Here is a 12,278-nt window from a genome sequence, read left to right on the forward strand (position 1 = left end):
ACACTGGCGACCAAAAGTTTGGAGTAATGTACAGATTTTGCTGTTTCGGGAGGAAATTGGTACTTTAGTTCACAAAAGAGGCATTCAACTTATCACAAAGTATAGTCAGGACATTACTGATGTAAAAAACAGCACCATCACTATTTGAAAAAAAATCATTTTTGATCAAATCTAGATAGATAAAACTGACTGTATAAAAAAGTCACTTTATTTCTTTATGGGGGTGGAAGAGTGCACTTTAGTAAAATATCAGACTAATTGCACTCATTACCTAATGTGGATGATAAATTTAACAGCTGCAATAACCGTCTTCCTGATTTAAAGCATCCTTCATCCATTACGTGTTTTGGAACATTAACTTTCAAAAACATCTGGCACAGAATCATTTCAATTAAAAACACTGTAACTTCAAAGTTGTATTTTCCTAACATAAAGTGCCAAGGGTGTCCATGCTCTGCAGATGGACAAACAGAGTAAAGAGGGATGACAGGAATGGATATCGTTCACTTTAAAATGACCAAAGTTCTTAAAAAACAACCCATGAATTATTGATAGTGATAAAACTGTGGAGCATGAAAACTCTGCTGCAATGGATCAATTAGGAAAATATCAAGAGGCCTTTTGCTCTATGGAGCTCAAGCACCATTATTGATAAAACTAGACAGAACCTACATTTCATGTGAGATCAGCACAGAAGCTGGCCCTCCAGCAAACTGGTTTAACAAAAACTGTAGGCGAGCCCAATAAATGTTAGCAAAATAAACACTTTCTAGGGTGCACCAGCAGTGCTGGGCAGATTACTTGTGAATTGTAATCAGGTACTGATTACAAATGTCATGACAAATAATACAATCAGTCTAAATTTTTGGGGTAATCTAATCTGATTACTTTTGGATTACTTACAACCTAATTCTATATTATGTTATGTCACATGCATTTGAGTAGGATAACCTTTTAACATAAAAGTACAAAGAGGAAGAAAATGTATTCCATTCTTTATTACTAACGAAAAGAGCCTCACAAAAAGAGCTCCTTATGACATTTTTAAAAAGTACATTAAACATTGCATAAATGAAATAAACATTAAATCTAACAGCAATTACAGTACATGGCCCAAGTTTGTAATTCAAAACACTGAGACATCAAGTTCATTTGAAGTGCATAAAACAATAGAAAGATTACATTAACAAACAGTAATGAACTTGAAATCAACAGCAATGACATTGCTAGGTCAAAGCTAACAGCTCAAAACTCTGACATACTTTTAAAATGTACTACTTAGTAATAGTTCATCATCTATTCCTTAGCTGAGGTGCATATCTTACTGTTGTCTCATCTGTGAAACTATTGCACTTCGGGGTAAGAATATGATGATATTGATATGAAAATGATCAATAAATTATTAACAATTTACTGCTATTGCCTTGTTAATATGTAATCATGTAATCTATAAAAAGTATCTTTAATCTAATCGGAATTAGAAGTATTTTAAAATGTAATTTAATCCAAATACAATTACAGTACTTGATTTTTTGTAATCTGATTACGTAATACAGATTACATGCAATCCGTTACTACCCAACACTGTGCACCAGCAGTGTTGAATGTTAGCTAAAAAAGACGATGGGAGGGTAAGATAGAGAGATATATCTAAACTCCCAGAAAATGGATGAACATCATTAAAGGATGTTTTTTCAACAGTCAATCACAGCAGTAAAAACTGACATCAGAAAATGCAGTTGCAATGGAAACACTCTTGAAATCCATTCGTTTTAATTGTCTGACACATTTATCACAATGTAGATAAATGGTAACAATTTCAAATTGGTGAAAATAAACAGCCTTAATTAGCACTCACAGCTGTTTGTTTAAGAACGCAAATAAAATGAGAAGGGGGAGGACACAATCAATAAAAATGTTGGTATGATAATTAGCTCATAGTCACTGCCTCAGTATGGGTGTTTGTGTGTACAAAGAGTCTGCTGTTTTAAAAATATGTAACTGTCAGTTGGGTTCCAGGGAAAGTACAGCACACTACGATGGTCATTTCATCCGTAGTTGTTATGACAGAGTGCCTATCAATTTCCTGGTGATATACATGTTTACTTTACGGTATTCATTTTAGAGGGACAGACCACATAACCAAAATGACATGTCAAATCAATGAATGTATTTATGAGGATGCTGAGTCAGTGTCTGGTTTATCTTCCTCCGTTCTTCTCTCTCTCTCTCTCTTTTATTCTTGCACAACCTCTCTCTACCCTCCCTTTTTGTTTATGTCTTTCTCTGCCCCCAGCTCAGACTTAGAGGTTTTCTGTTTTGTTTGTGGTGGTGGTGCTGGTATTATATTTATCCAGTTTTAGACCAATACCAGGTGTGTGTATCTTTTCCCAGTATGCTAGTTGCTGTCTAAAGGGTGGTAAACTATTTGTTTTTGTTATTTGTCATATTTATGATTTACATTTTAGCTACCGCTGGCGGAATGCGGCCTCATTTCTGTAACAAGTTGGATAAACATTGTTGGCATGAGGCGGTTTACTTCACGAACCACTGACTAAAACAGCTTTTGTTTATTCTCTGCCAGCCCACTTGGCATTCATGATGTTCCCATCATGGACTGAGAGCAGGGTCCCTGGGCTCTGGAATGATGTAGCGAAGTGGGTGTGATGCTAGGATGATGCAGTTTTATAGGTTGTTTAATTACAAGCATTTTTGTGTTCATGTCCTGTGCCATAAGGTAAAGGGGTAGATAAAGGGGATGATGTAATGTGAGGATGATGTTGATTGTTTGAAGACCAAAATTCTCTGTGCTTCACACTTGGCTAAAGCGTGTATTAGAATTAAAAGTGAACCGTGCCTTATTCAGGAATTGCTTTAGCTCAAGCCTTTAGGTCACGAGTAACCCGTTGAGAGCCCAACTCTATGCAAATACAACTTTAAGTCTGTAAATGGCATTACAATGTACATCAAACACTCTTTGTGTTTACTGTATATGCAAATTGTTTGTTTTCCTGGGCACAGCCCTAATGGTGCCTTAGATAGATATGACCCAAACCATACTGGCCTTTCTCCTAAATGAAAGAGATGCATTAAAACCTCTGCCTGTCTGGAGGGCCAAACTCTCACTCATTCTTTCTTCTCCTCTCTCGCCTGCAATGTGTTTGTCTCTCTTTACAGCAAAAAGATGTGATGCATGGATGCAAAGAGTAGATACAGGCCATTATAAATGTTGCCTTTGTTGTAACGGCTTAGGGAAACAAAACACATATATGGGAGTGGATGGGGGAGAGATTGTCCCAGGCACCATTTCTTTCTTTTCCTCATTCCCGACGGGGTGACAGAACCCCCTTTTCCCCCATTCACTTATTAAAGCATAATGGAAGGCAGCCAGACTGTCAGACTGAGGAACAGCAAGCACGTCTTGAGCTGGAAGCTCCAATTACAGGCGAACAATAGTGGTGAACCGTCTAGTTAGAGTTGGTCTTGGAAGGCAATAGGCCAAGTGCTAAAAGACTAAGAGCCCAGGGACTAACTGCCTTGCTTTTTGCTTTTTTTCCATGGGCCTATTCATCAGCAGTTATCTCAGTTTGATGTTTGTTGCTTATCGTTCCCCATCTCTGTGCACATCCTTTCTCGCTCATCCCTGGTTCGTTCCTCCACCCCTCCCCTCTCTTTCACTGTGCCATGTCCTTTCATCTTCTGCTGGCTGTCTGTCTCTGGGGATGTACCCTTATTCTTTTATTCCCTGTATCACTCTATTGCTCTTCTCCTCGTTCTCTATCTCTCCTCTTTCAACCTGTAAGTAGAGAGGCAGCTAAAGAAATGCTAGCAGGGCCCGCTTTCTCGTTGAGATCTTGTCATTAAAAATCTTATGTGGAATAAAGATTTCCTTAGCCTATGCTAGCAAATAAGCAACATTCACGAGGTGTATTAATTACTAGGGCTATCAATTGATTAAAATTCTAACTTTTAACATTTATAAATAGGGGTGTCAATTTAACAGGTTAATTCAGTGCGATTAATTATATAACAAATAATGCGTTAAAAGTACATAATTGAATAGACATTATAAAAAGTGGCTTTAGAAGTCAATATATTGTTTGTTTAATTTCCATACATCATACATAAGCCTATCATTGGCCTATGGTCCACAGGAATCAATTTTATTAATATATCTGAGGTAGAGTTAGGGGCCGTTCTCACAGGCCACATTCTTGCATTCCATCTGCGCTATTTCTTTAATTCTTGGTCTGTGTACTCTACACAAGCAGACAGACGTCTTGCTGTTTATTTTTTAAGATGGTGCATCAAATCAAAAAAAGTTACTGAGCGGCTTGTTATGCTCTGTGTTTTGTTCCATTCCGTTGCACTCTGTCTAGCTGGTTTTGAATGAAAGAATGGGTCCTGTGTGAACAGCTCCTCACTTATTCTGTACTTCAAAGCATTAATTGCTCAGATGGTAGGAAAATCTCTTATAATCCGAAATGTACATTATTTATTTTTATTATTTTATATAATTAATTAATTAAAAGTAAGCATGTGTTGAAAAAAGTGTGTGTTGAAAACAGGTCTTTATCAGCTGTAAAGAGAAAACAAAAACTTTTTATTCATGCAGTAGTTTCAGCAGTACATTAGATGTTGCTGTCTGTGTGTGTGTGTGTGTATGTCTATCGTTTTTTCATGTTAGCACGAGGCCCTGCATGCGAGTGTGTGCATTTCTCTGTGTGTGTAGCAGTGTGGCTTATGGTTCACTGACTTTACTCATTATCTTTTCTCTTTCTCTGTCTCGTATTCCCTATCCTTCACTCTCTCACTTTCTCACACACACACACACACACACACACACACACACACACACACACACACACACACACACACACACACACACACACACACACACACACTTTGCTCTTCTCATCCTTCCCTTCTCTGCAGAAGGACTGCAGGCTATTCTCTGTCTGTCTCCTCTTTCTCTTTCTTCCAACTCTCTCTAGCTCTCGACTCATCACAGTGAAGTCACACTGTTGCACTGTTTTGTGTTAAGACATGCATAAAAGCTGCCTCAACAAAATCTGCTAACTTTTTAAACCCATATGTTTCTAAGCAGGGTGTTTACAGAAAGATAGTGGTCAGGACATTTATGGCTTCTTAGCTTACACTTTTAAAAGTCAAACTCGTAGATCAATATACAGCCTGCAGGTTTCGGATAGCTGCATGTGTTCTCAATTAGCTCTTCTATAATTTTCAATAAAGAGAGAGCTGCTCATGGCCTATATCATTGCTATAAGGTGAAAGGCTTTCTGGCACTGGTTCAAGTTTTCTAATTCCAGCATAATTGTGCACGCTATAGTGCACAATGTTTGACGATGATTAACATGAAACTAAATAGAAGGGACTGTTTAAAATAACGAGGGGTGTTGAGCTAAAAGCGAACTCAGGATATGAGCCGCCCCACTGGAGGGAAACGGTCCACTGCTTCAGCACTGTTTCATATTGTTGTATGCCCACCTTTTCCACATTTTGCAGATGCCGCCTAGTCAGCTACAATCAATTGCAGTCAATTAGTGCATAGTTTTTCAACATAGCTTTCCTCAATCACAGCAACTGTTACCGACAAACGCTAATGAGCATGCAGATGAGAGCCGGTTCAGCTGTGTTTAATTTATCAAACAAGTATGCAGGATCACCGAAGTGATTTGGTGCACAACTGCATTGCAATTCTACAGACTTTGCAGAGGGGGGCTCTACAGTGACGGGAAGCTTGCTGGTAAATTGATACCCTTAATTTAGAGGTGAACTGCGAGAACTCTCTCTCAAAAAAAAAAAAAAAAACATCATAAAAAAAATATTCAACATTTCCACCGTGGGTAATAAATTCAGAAAACGACTCTACACTATTAGTCTAGCCAATTGTAAAATTGCATGCATCTGCATGCATGCGTGCGCCACAATCACAAAACCTCCAATTTTAAGTTCATCTTTCCAGCATGTTTGAGACATAAATTCTGCCTGTCAGAGCTCTGCATATGGCGGTATATTACCAGCAGATGAAAACACTTCCTTATTTGTATTAAATTAACACTCAAGTACTGACAATTTGGCTCTCTAACTGATATAATTGCTCTGTTCCAAAACCTAGTTAGCTGTCTAGCTGCCTACTGCCTACATAGGCAGCATCCTAACGGTCATGGAACCTCATGGAACCCACTAAATGCAAGCGTGTCATAATAACGGCGCTTTGCATGAGAAACACAAAGAAAACTAGACTCACAATTGATTGATTTCAAAAAGGGCAATGACAACACGTTTTATTATAATTTTATGTAAGAACTTTGACTCGTTAACGGATGTTATTTAAAAAATTTTTAATGTTTGTCACTGACTGTAAACCTCCCTGCCCTGGGTGCCGAAATGTTTGCGTGACGTAACACACACCTGCATCTCGACGAAATGGGAGTTGAAGATTTCCACACAAGTTTCCAAGTTAGAAGTCAGACATAAAGTGTCATTCCGTTGCACTTTCCCCAGTTGAAAGGTGGAAATTCCGACACTCCGAGTTAAATGGAACGCTTCATGAATCATCACAGCAACAACAATACGGAGCATCGTGGCTTTCCCCATGGGTGCGAACACTTGGGGACACAAACACACACATGCACGCACGCACATGCACACACACAAGCTGTGTGGCAGTGGACTCAATGCGCTGAAGCAACACATATACAGCAGGCGAGTGTTTCAAACAGCTAGAGCAGAGCGCAGCTAAATGGAACAGAATGCAGCGACTGAACTTCAACTTAACACGCTGTGGCAGCGGGGGCATGGTCAAGCATCTCTCCGGAGAGAGAGAAAGCGGTAAGGGCACTTGCACCTGAGCTAGATTATGTCTAACACCTGTCTCTAATTTCAGTGAGCACGGGGAGAGCGGCATAAAAGAGCCACACCGCCAGCAGACAGGGAGAGAGAGACTGGCACAAGGAAGGCCACGGTGCTACAAGCTATTGTGATGATTGTGTAATGAAGTTAAAGTGTTTAAGTAAATATTTGCCTGTGAAGCTGTTGAGTTTGTGAAGCTGTAAGCATCAGGGTGGATAAGTTAAATGCCTACCTGAACCGGGAAACCTCGCTTCTCGCCTCCTCCTTTCCACTGAAAAGTGTTACACACGCATATTAAAAACGCGATGGTTATGGCGTCTCCTGTTAAACCAACTGCGATTTGAAAATAGATGGTTCAGACAGTCACTAAAAAAACTGGTGCGCAGTTACTAAGATTACTACAGTAACCTGAAGGAAGAACAGACAGACGCACGTTGTGCACATTCTTTCATTGAGTTGGGCAGCGAATGTTCACATAATGACAAAATATGATGCATTACATTTTGATTATGCAATATTTTGTACATTTTGTAACAGATTATTTTATAACAGCCTATAATAATCAATAGATGATACACTGGAACAAGATGCAATGCAGCAGCCAAAGACGTTTGTCAGACATATTATTATATATCCAATTATGTACATGTCATTGCCCCTCGAGTACTCGATGAGTACTCAATTATTCCGAGTACTCGTGTAGACAAAATGACCAAAATGCCCATCCCTAGTAATAACCTACTACAGTGATTTCCAACCTGGAGTTCGCATACCCCAGGGGGTACATAAGCAGGTTCCAGGGGTGTGAAAAGAATCTTTAACCTATAAAACTAAATGTATGTTTTAAAATAAAAATAATAGGTATTAGAGCGGCTCAAAAACATAGATTTTCAGATTAATCACGATCTTCATTTGAACAATCTCTATACTGATTCTTAAAATCCCAAGATCTATATTTTAATATGCGTAGTTATGCACCGAGATCCTTTCACTGTGTAAAAGTTTTTTGTAATGTTCTAATAAAAGCCGTGTAACTCAACCAAAACATAATTCTGAACTGCAGGTAGTCTTAAAGAGAGAGCAATGTTTCAGCTCTTGTTCTACGCAGTGCTGGGAGGATTACTTGTGAATTGTAATCAGGTACTAATTACAAATTACAAGACAAAAAATAATGCAATCAGTAACGTAATCTCATAGATTACATTTTTGAGGTAATCTAATTAGATTACTTCCAAACTAATTCTATTTTATTTGATGTCACATGCATTTGAGTAGGTTAACCTTCTATAATTTTAACATAAAAGTACAAAGAAAAAAATATATTCCATTCTTTATAACAAACAAAAAGAGCCTCACAAAAAGTGTTCCTCATGACATTTTCAAAAAGTGCATTAAACATTACATGAATGAACATACAATAAACATTAAATCTAACAGCAATGACAATGCATGGCCAATGTTTATAATTCAAAACATTGAGACATCAAGTTCATTTTAAGTCCATAAAACAATAGCAACATTACGAACATTAATGAACATAAAATCAACATAAAATGATAATAAAATGAACTAAAATTAAGAACCATAAAATCAACAGCAATGACGTTGCTAGGTATATCAGAAGTATGCTGATTTAGAATGAAAAACGCAAAAGATTGAAAAAAGAGAATGATAAGGGTGATCAATAAATTATTAACAATTTACTGCCGTTTCCTTTTTAATATCATATCATGTAATCCATGAAAAAGTAACTGTTGTCCAATTAAGAGTATTATAAAATGTAATTTAATCCAATTACAAGCACTTGATTTTTGTAATCTGATTATGTAATCCAGATAACATGTAATCCGTTACTACCCAGCACTGGTTCTAGGTACATACTTGTAAATAGTACAAATTATACTGTTAAATATAGTTTGCCAAAATGACAAAAATTATGAAAAACTAAAATTTGTCAAATCAATATTTCGAAATGTACCAAAGTGGAAGGTCCCCTGTATGATTAACAGCACTAGTCTGTTCTAATTTCTAGTTTCACTACTCAAATGGCCCATTTTCATTGTTGTTGATGAATAAACATCATAAATTCATCTTTTCATTTTGTACATCAGGGATATTACAATATTAATGATATTGTTAAATGATATTCAGTCCTTGGTACACATCTCTGGTTTTGTGTCAATAAAGACTTGAGCCTTACTGATGGTGCTGTGGGGGTACTAACAGCAAATAAGTTTGGGAAATAGTCAGTTTTCAATTGAAGTTAAAGTTCTTTTTGGGTAAAAAGTTTTTTAATTTTTTTTATGACAGAAATATTAATTAAAATTAAGAATTTGGTATCTTAAAAGGCATCATACTCATGCATACCTTTTAGAAAAGCCTTTGCATCTGGAGTGTACCTGTGTACCCATAAATTGCTGCCTCTATAGGCACCTCACTAGGTTTTGGACAACAATTGAGCTTGCAGGTTTGGCCTGTTTGGGGTGCAACTGCAGACATAAGTAGTGGCTCAATTTGCTTTCCACACATTTTCTGAATAATACAACTTTTCTAGGTCTTTCACAGTCTGTTGTGGCAGCTCAAAATGTCTCTTTAATGCTTGTCAGGGAGCGTCTCAATAGAGACAAAGGTTTGGCCTGATGAACAGAACAAAATCCTCTTTATTTCTCCCCAATTTGGAATGCCCAATTCCCAATGTGCTCTAAGTCCTTGTGGTGACGTAGTGACTCGTCTCAATCCGGGTGGCTGAGGACGAATCTCAGTTGCCTCCGCGTCTGAGACCGTCAATCCGTGCATCTTATCACGTGGCTTGTTGAGCGCGTTTCCATGGAGAAATAGCGCGTGTGGAGGCTTCACGCTATTCTCCGCGGCATCCACGCACATCTCACCACGCGCCCCACCGAGAGCGAGAATCACATTATAGCGACCACGAGGAGGTTGCCAATTTGGTTGCTTAGGAGACCTGGCTGGAGTCACTCAGCAAGCCCTGGATTCGAACTCGGACTCCAGGGGTGGCAGTCGGCGTCTTTACTCGCTGAGCTACCCAGGCCCCTGCAAAATCCTGTTTAGAATGATCAATACAATTTGTTAATGTAAAGGTCTGGAGTCTGTGTGTGTGAGAGAGAACAGTGACACTGAACCTTTGGGTGCATATAAGGCATTTCTAAGATAAAGAACACTGTGGCAGGTTTTTTATTTTTTTTTCTTTAGCTCAGGTATAGTTTTGCTCAAGGAGTCTGCTGTGTTTTTGTGTGTCTCTGACTCACACACTCAAGCACACACACCTGTCTAAGATATCACTTTCAACCAGTCATGATGATCTGTGGCGAAGGGACTCTTTGTGTCCTATCAACATGCCTGGCAACTGCCACAGCATCATCCTCAACACCACAATAAGCGGCTCGCTGTGCTGCAGGCTTCAGTGGCAGCTGCTCTTGTCATTTCACACTGCTGAGTCTCTCTCTCCTTTTCACTGACTGATGGAATCAAACAGGCCAATCAGGGCGACCTAGAGTGCACACTCCTAAAGGTTCCTCACACATACTTTCATGCTATTTCCTACTCTTGTGCAGTTTTCTCCAAAGTGACACACACACAAAAGAGAAGTTCTCACATATTCACGTCCTCACCTTTTTTATAATTTTTATTTTATATATATATATTTTTATAGGGAACTCCTATACATCAACAGGAAGGTACTGGAGAGCACTGTGCAACATCATTTTCATAATCAGTATTTTTGTCTTAAGTAAAAAAAAAATATCTAAACATCTTTACAACAAAATAGATTTACTTTAGAAGAAAAATTTCTTAAGATTTTAAGAGTTGTTTTCAGATAATATATCTTGAAATAAGTGTCCGGGTGGCGGAGGACGAATCTCAATTGCCTCTACATCTGAGACTGTCAATCTGCGCATCTTATCACGTGGCATGTTGACCGCGTTACTGCGGAGACCTAGCGCGTGTGGAGGCTTCACACTATTCTCCGCGGCAACCATTCACAACTCCCCATTCGCCCCACCGAGAGTGAGAACCACATTATAGCGACCACGAGGAAGTTAACTCAATGTGACTCTACCCACCCTAGCAACCGGGCCAATTGGTTGCTTAGGAAGCCTGACTGGAGTCACTCAGCACACCCTGGATTTGAACTTGCGACTCCAAGTGTGGTAGTCAGCGTCTTTACTTGGTGAGCTACCCAGGCCCCGAAATAAGTGTATTCTTACGTTCTTACCCAGTTGGAGAATACATTTTTGTTTCCTTCTTATTTCTTGTTTTAAGTGTAGATCTTACAACATGTAGCAACGTTTATGCTTAAAACAAGAATAAAACTATTAACCATTTACTATTTGGGCAAAGAAACAAATTTTATATATATATTCTCTGAAAACAAATCTTATTATCGTACACAATTTAGCCTCTCTTGTAAATTGATCTTGTTTTCATTTTGTTGTGTAACATTCTTACTGGAAAACAACACAAAAAAAATCTGATTTTTTTGAGGGGAAATGGAATTGGGACATGATGCCGCCCGGATTTGAACCTTCATCTTTGTGAGCATAACTGCTCTTAAGTATCATGAGCAATACACTACCCACAGCTCAAACTGTCGCTTTTTTATAGGATAGTGAATAGGGTTGTGCGATTTATAGGTACTAACCAAATATCGTGATACCAAAAAAATTAAAAGTTACAATATCATCTTGTTGCTAATTTCAGTAACGTATTACAGTATGTTGCCATTAGCAAAATGTTAAGAGATGTGATATTTTTCAGATGAAATCAATGACAATTTGAAAATAGAATGTAAAAAATCGCAATATGACCAAGTGTGATTATTAAACAGCAGAAGGATGTCATTTAATTAAATAAAATACAGTCACATTCGCTGCACAATACAGAATGAATGAGAGGTGCCGCTCAGCTCTATCATCTACTTCACACACATACACAAGCGTGCACACACACACCAGTGTTTCCCATTAATTACCTAGACTGTGGCGGTCTAATTTGTCAAGCCACAGTTTCATAATGAACCGAAAATATTTTAAATAACATAAAAGATCTCTAACGTTGTGTTTTGCGCCGTTGTTTCAGCAAAGCATCTCTCACTTCCAATCAGTCAGTCAGTCCGGGCTTGCAAGTATAAATGTAAGCTAATAGACCTGCTGCCGTCTAGTGTGTCATTATAATAATCAAACAACCATAACAAGAAAACGAGAAAACACTCACTGCTCTTGACTGGGTAACTTTAGTAGCTTTAAGAAGTATTAATGCCTTATAATCATACAGTAAAGACCAGAAGTAGTTTTATGTTGCATTTCATTCTGAATGTTTACTTGAATACTTGATAGCCTACTGCTGTTAAAAACTTTTAAAGCTGTTAAAAAAGCACTGAAATT

General features: G+C 38.2%; 1 protein-coding gene across 2 annotated transcripts in view; it reads right to left on the minus strand.

Moving 5' to 3' along the window:
- LOC127415235 (semaphorin-6B-like) overlaps positions 1-12,278 on the minus strand; it is a 195,040-nt gene that overhangs the window by 5,431 nt on the left and 177,331 nt on the right. The window contains exon 17 of one of the 2 annotated variants that reach the window (XM_051653896.1): positions 7,109-7,147. The exons of the other annotated variant lie outside the window; for it this stretch is intronic. Within the exon in view, the coding sequence (XP_051509856.1) occupies positions 7,109-7,147 (39 nt within the window). The remainder of the gene's footprint in view (positions 1-7,108; positions 7,148-12,278) is intronic. 2 annotated transcript variants of the gene reach the window in all.

The sequence above is a fragment of the Myxocyprinus asiaticus genome, chromosome 24, assembly GCF_019703515.2.
Source record: "Myxocyprinus asiaticus isolate MX2 ecotype Aquarium Trade chromosome 24, UBuf_Myxa_2, whole genome shotgun sequence".
NCBI lineage: Eukaryota > Metazoa > Chordata > Actinopteri > Cypriniformes > Catostomidae > Myxocyprinus > Myxocyprinus asiaticus.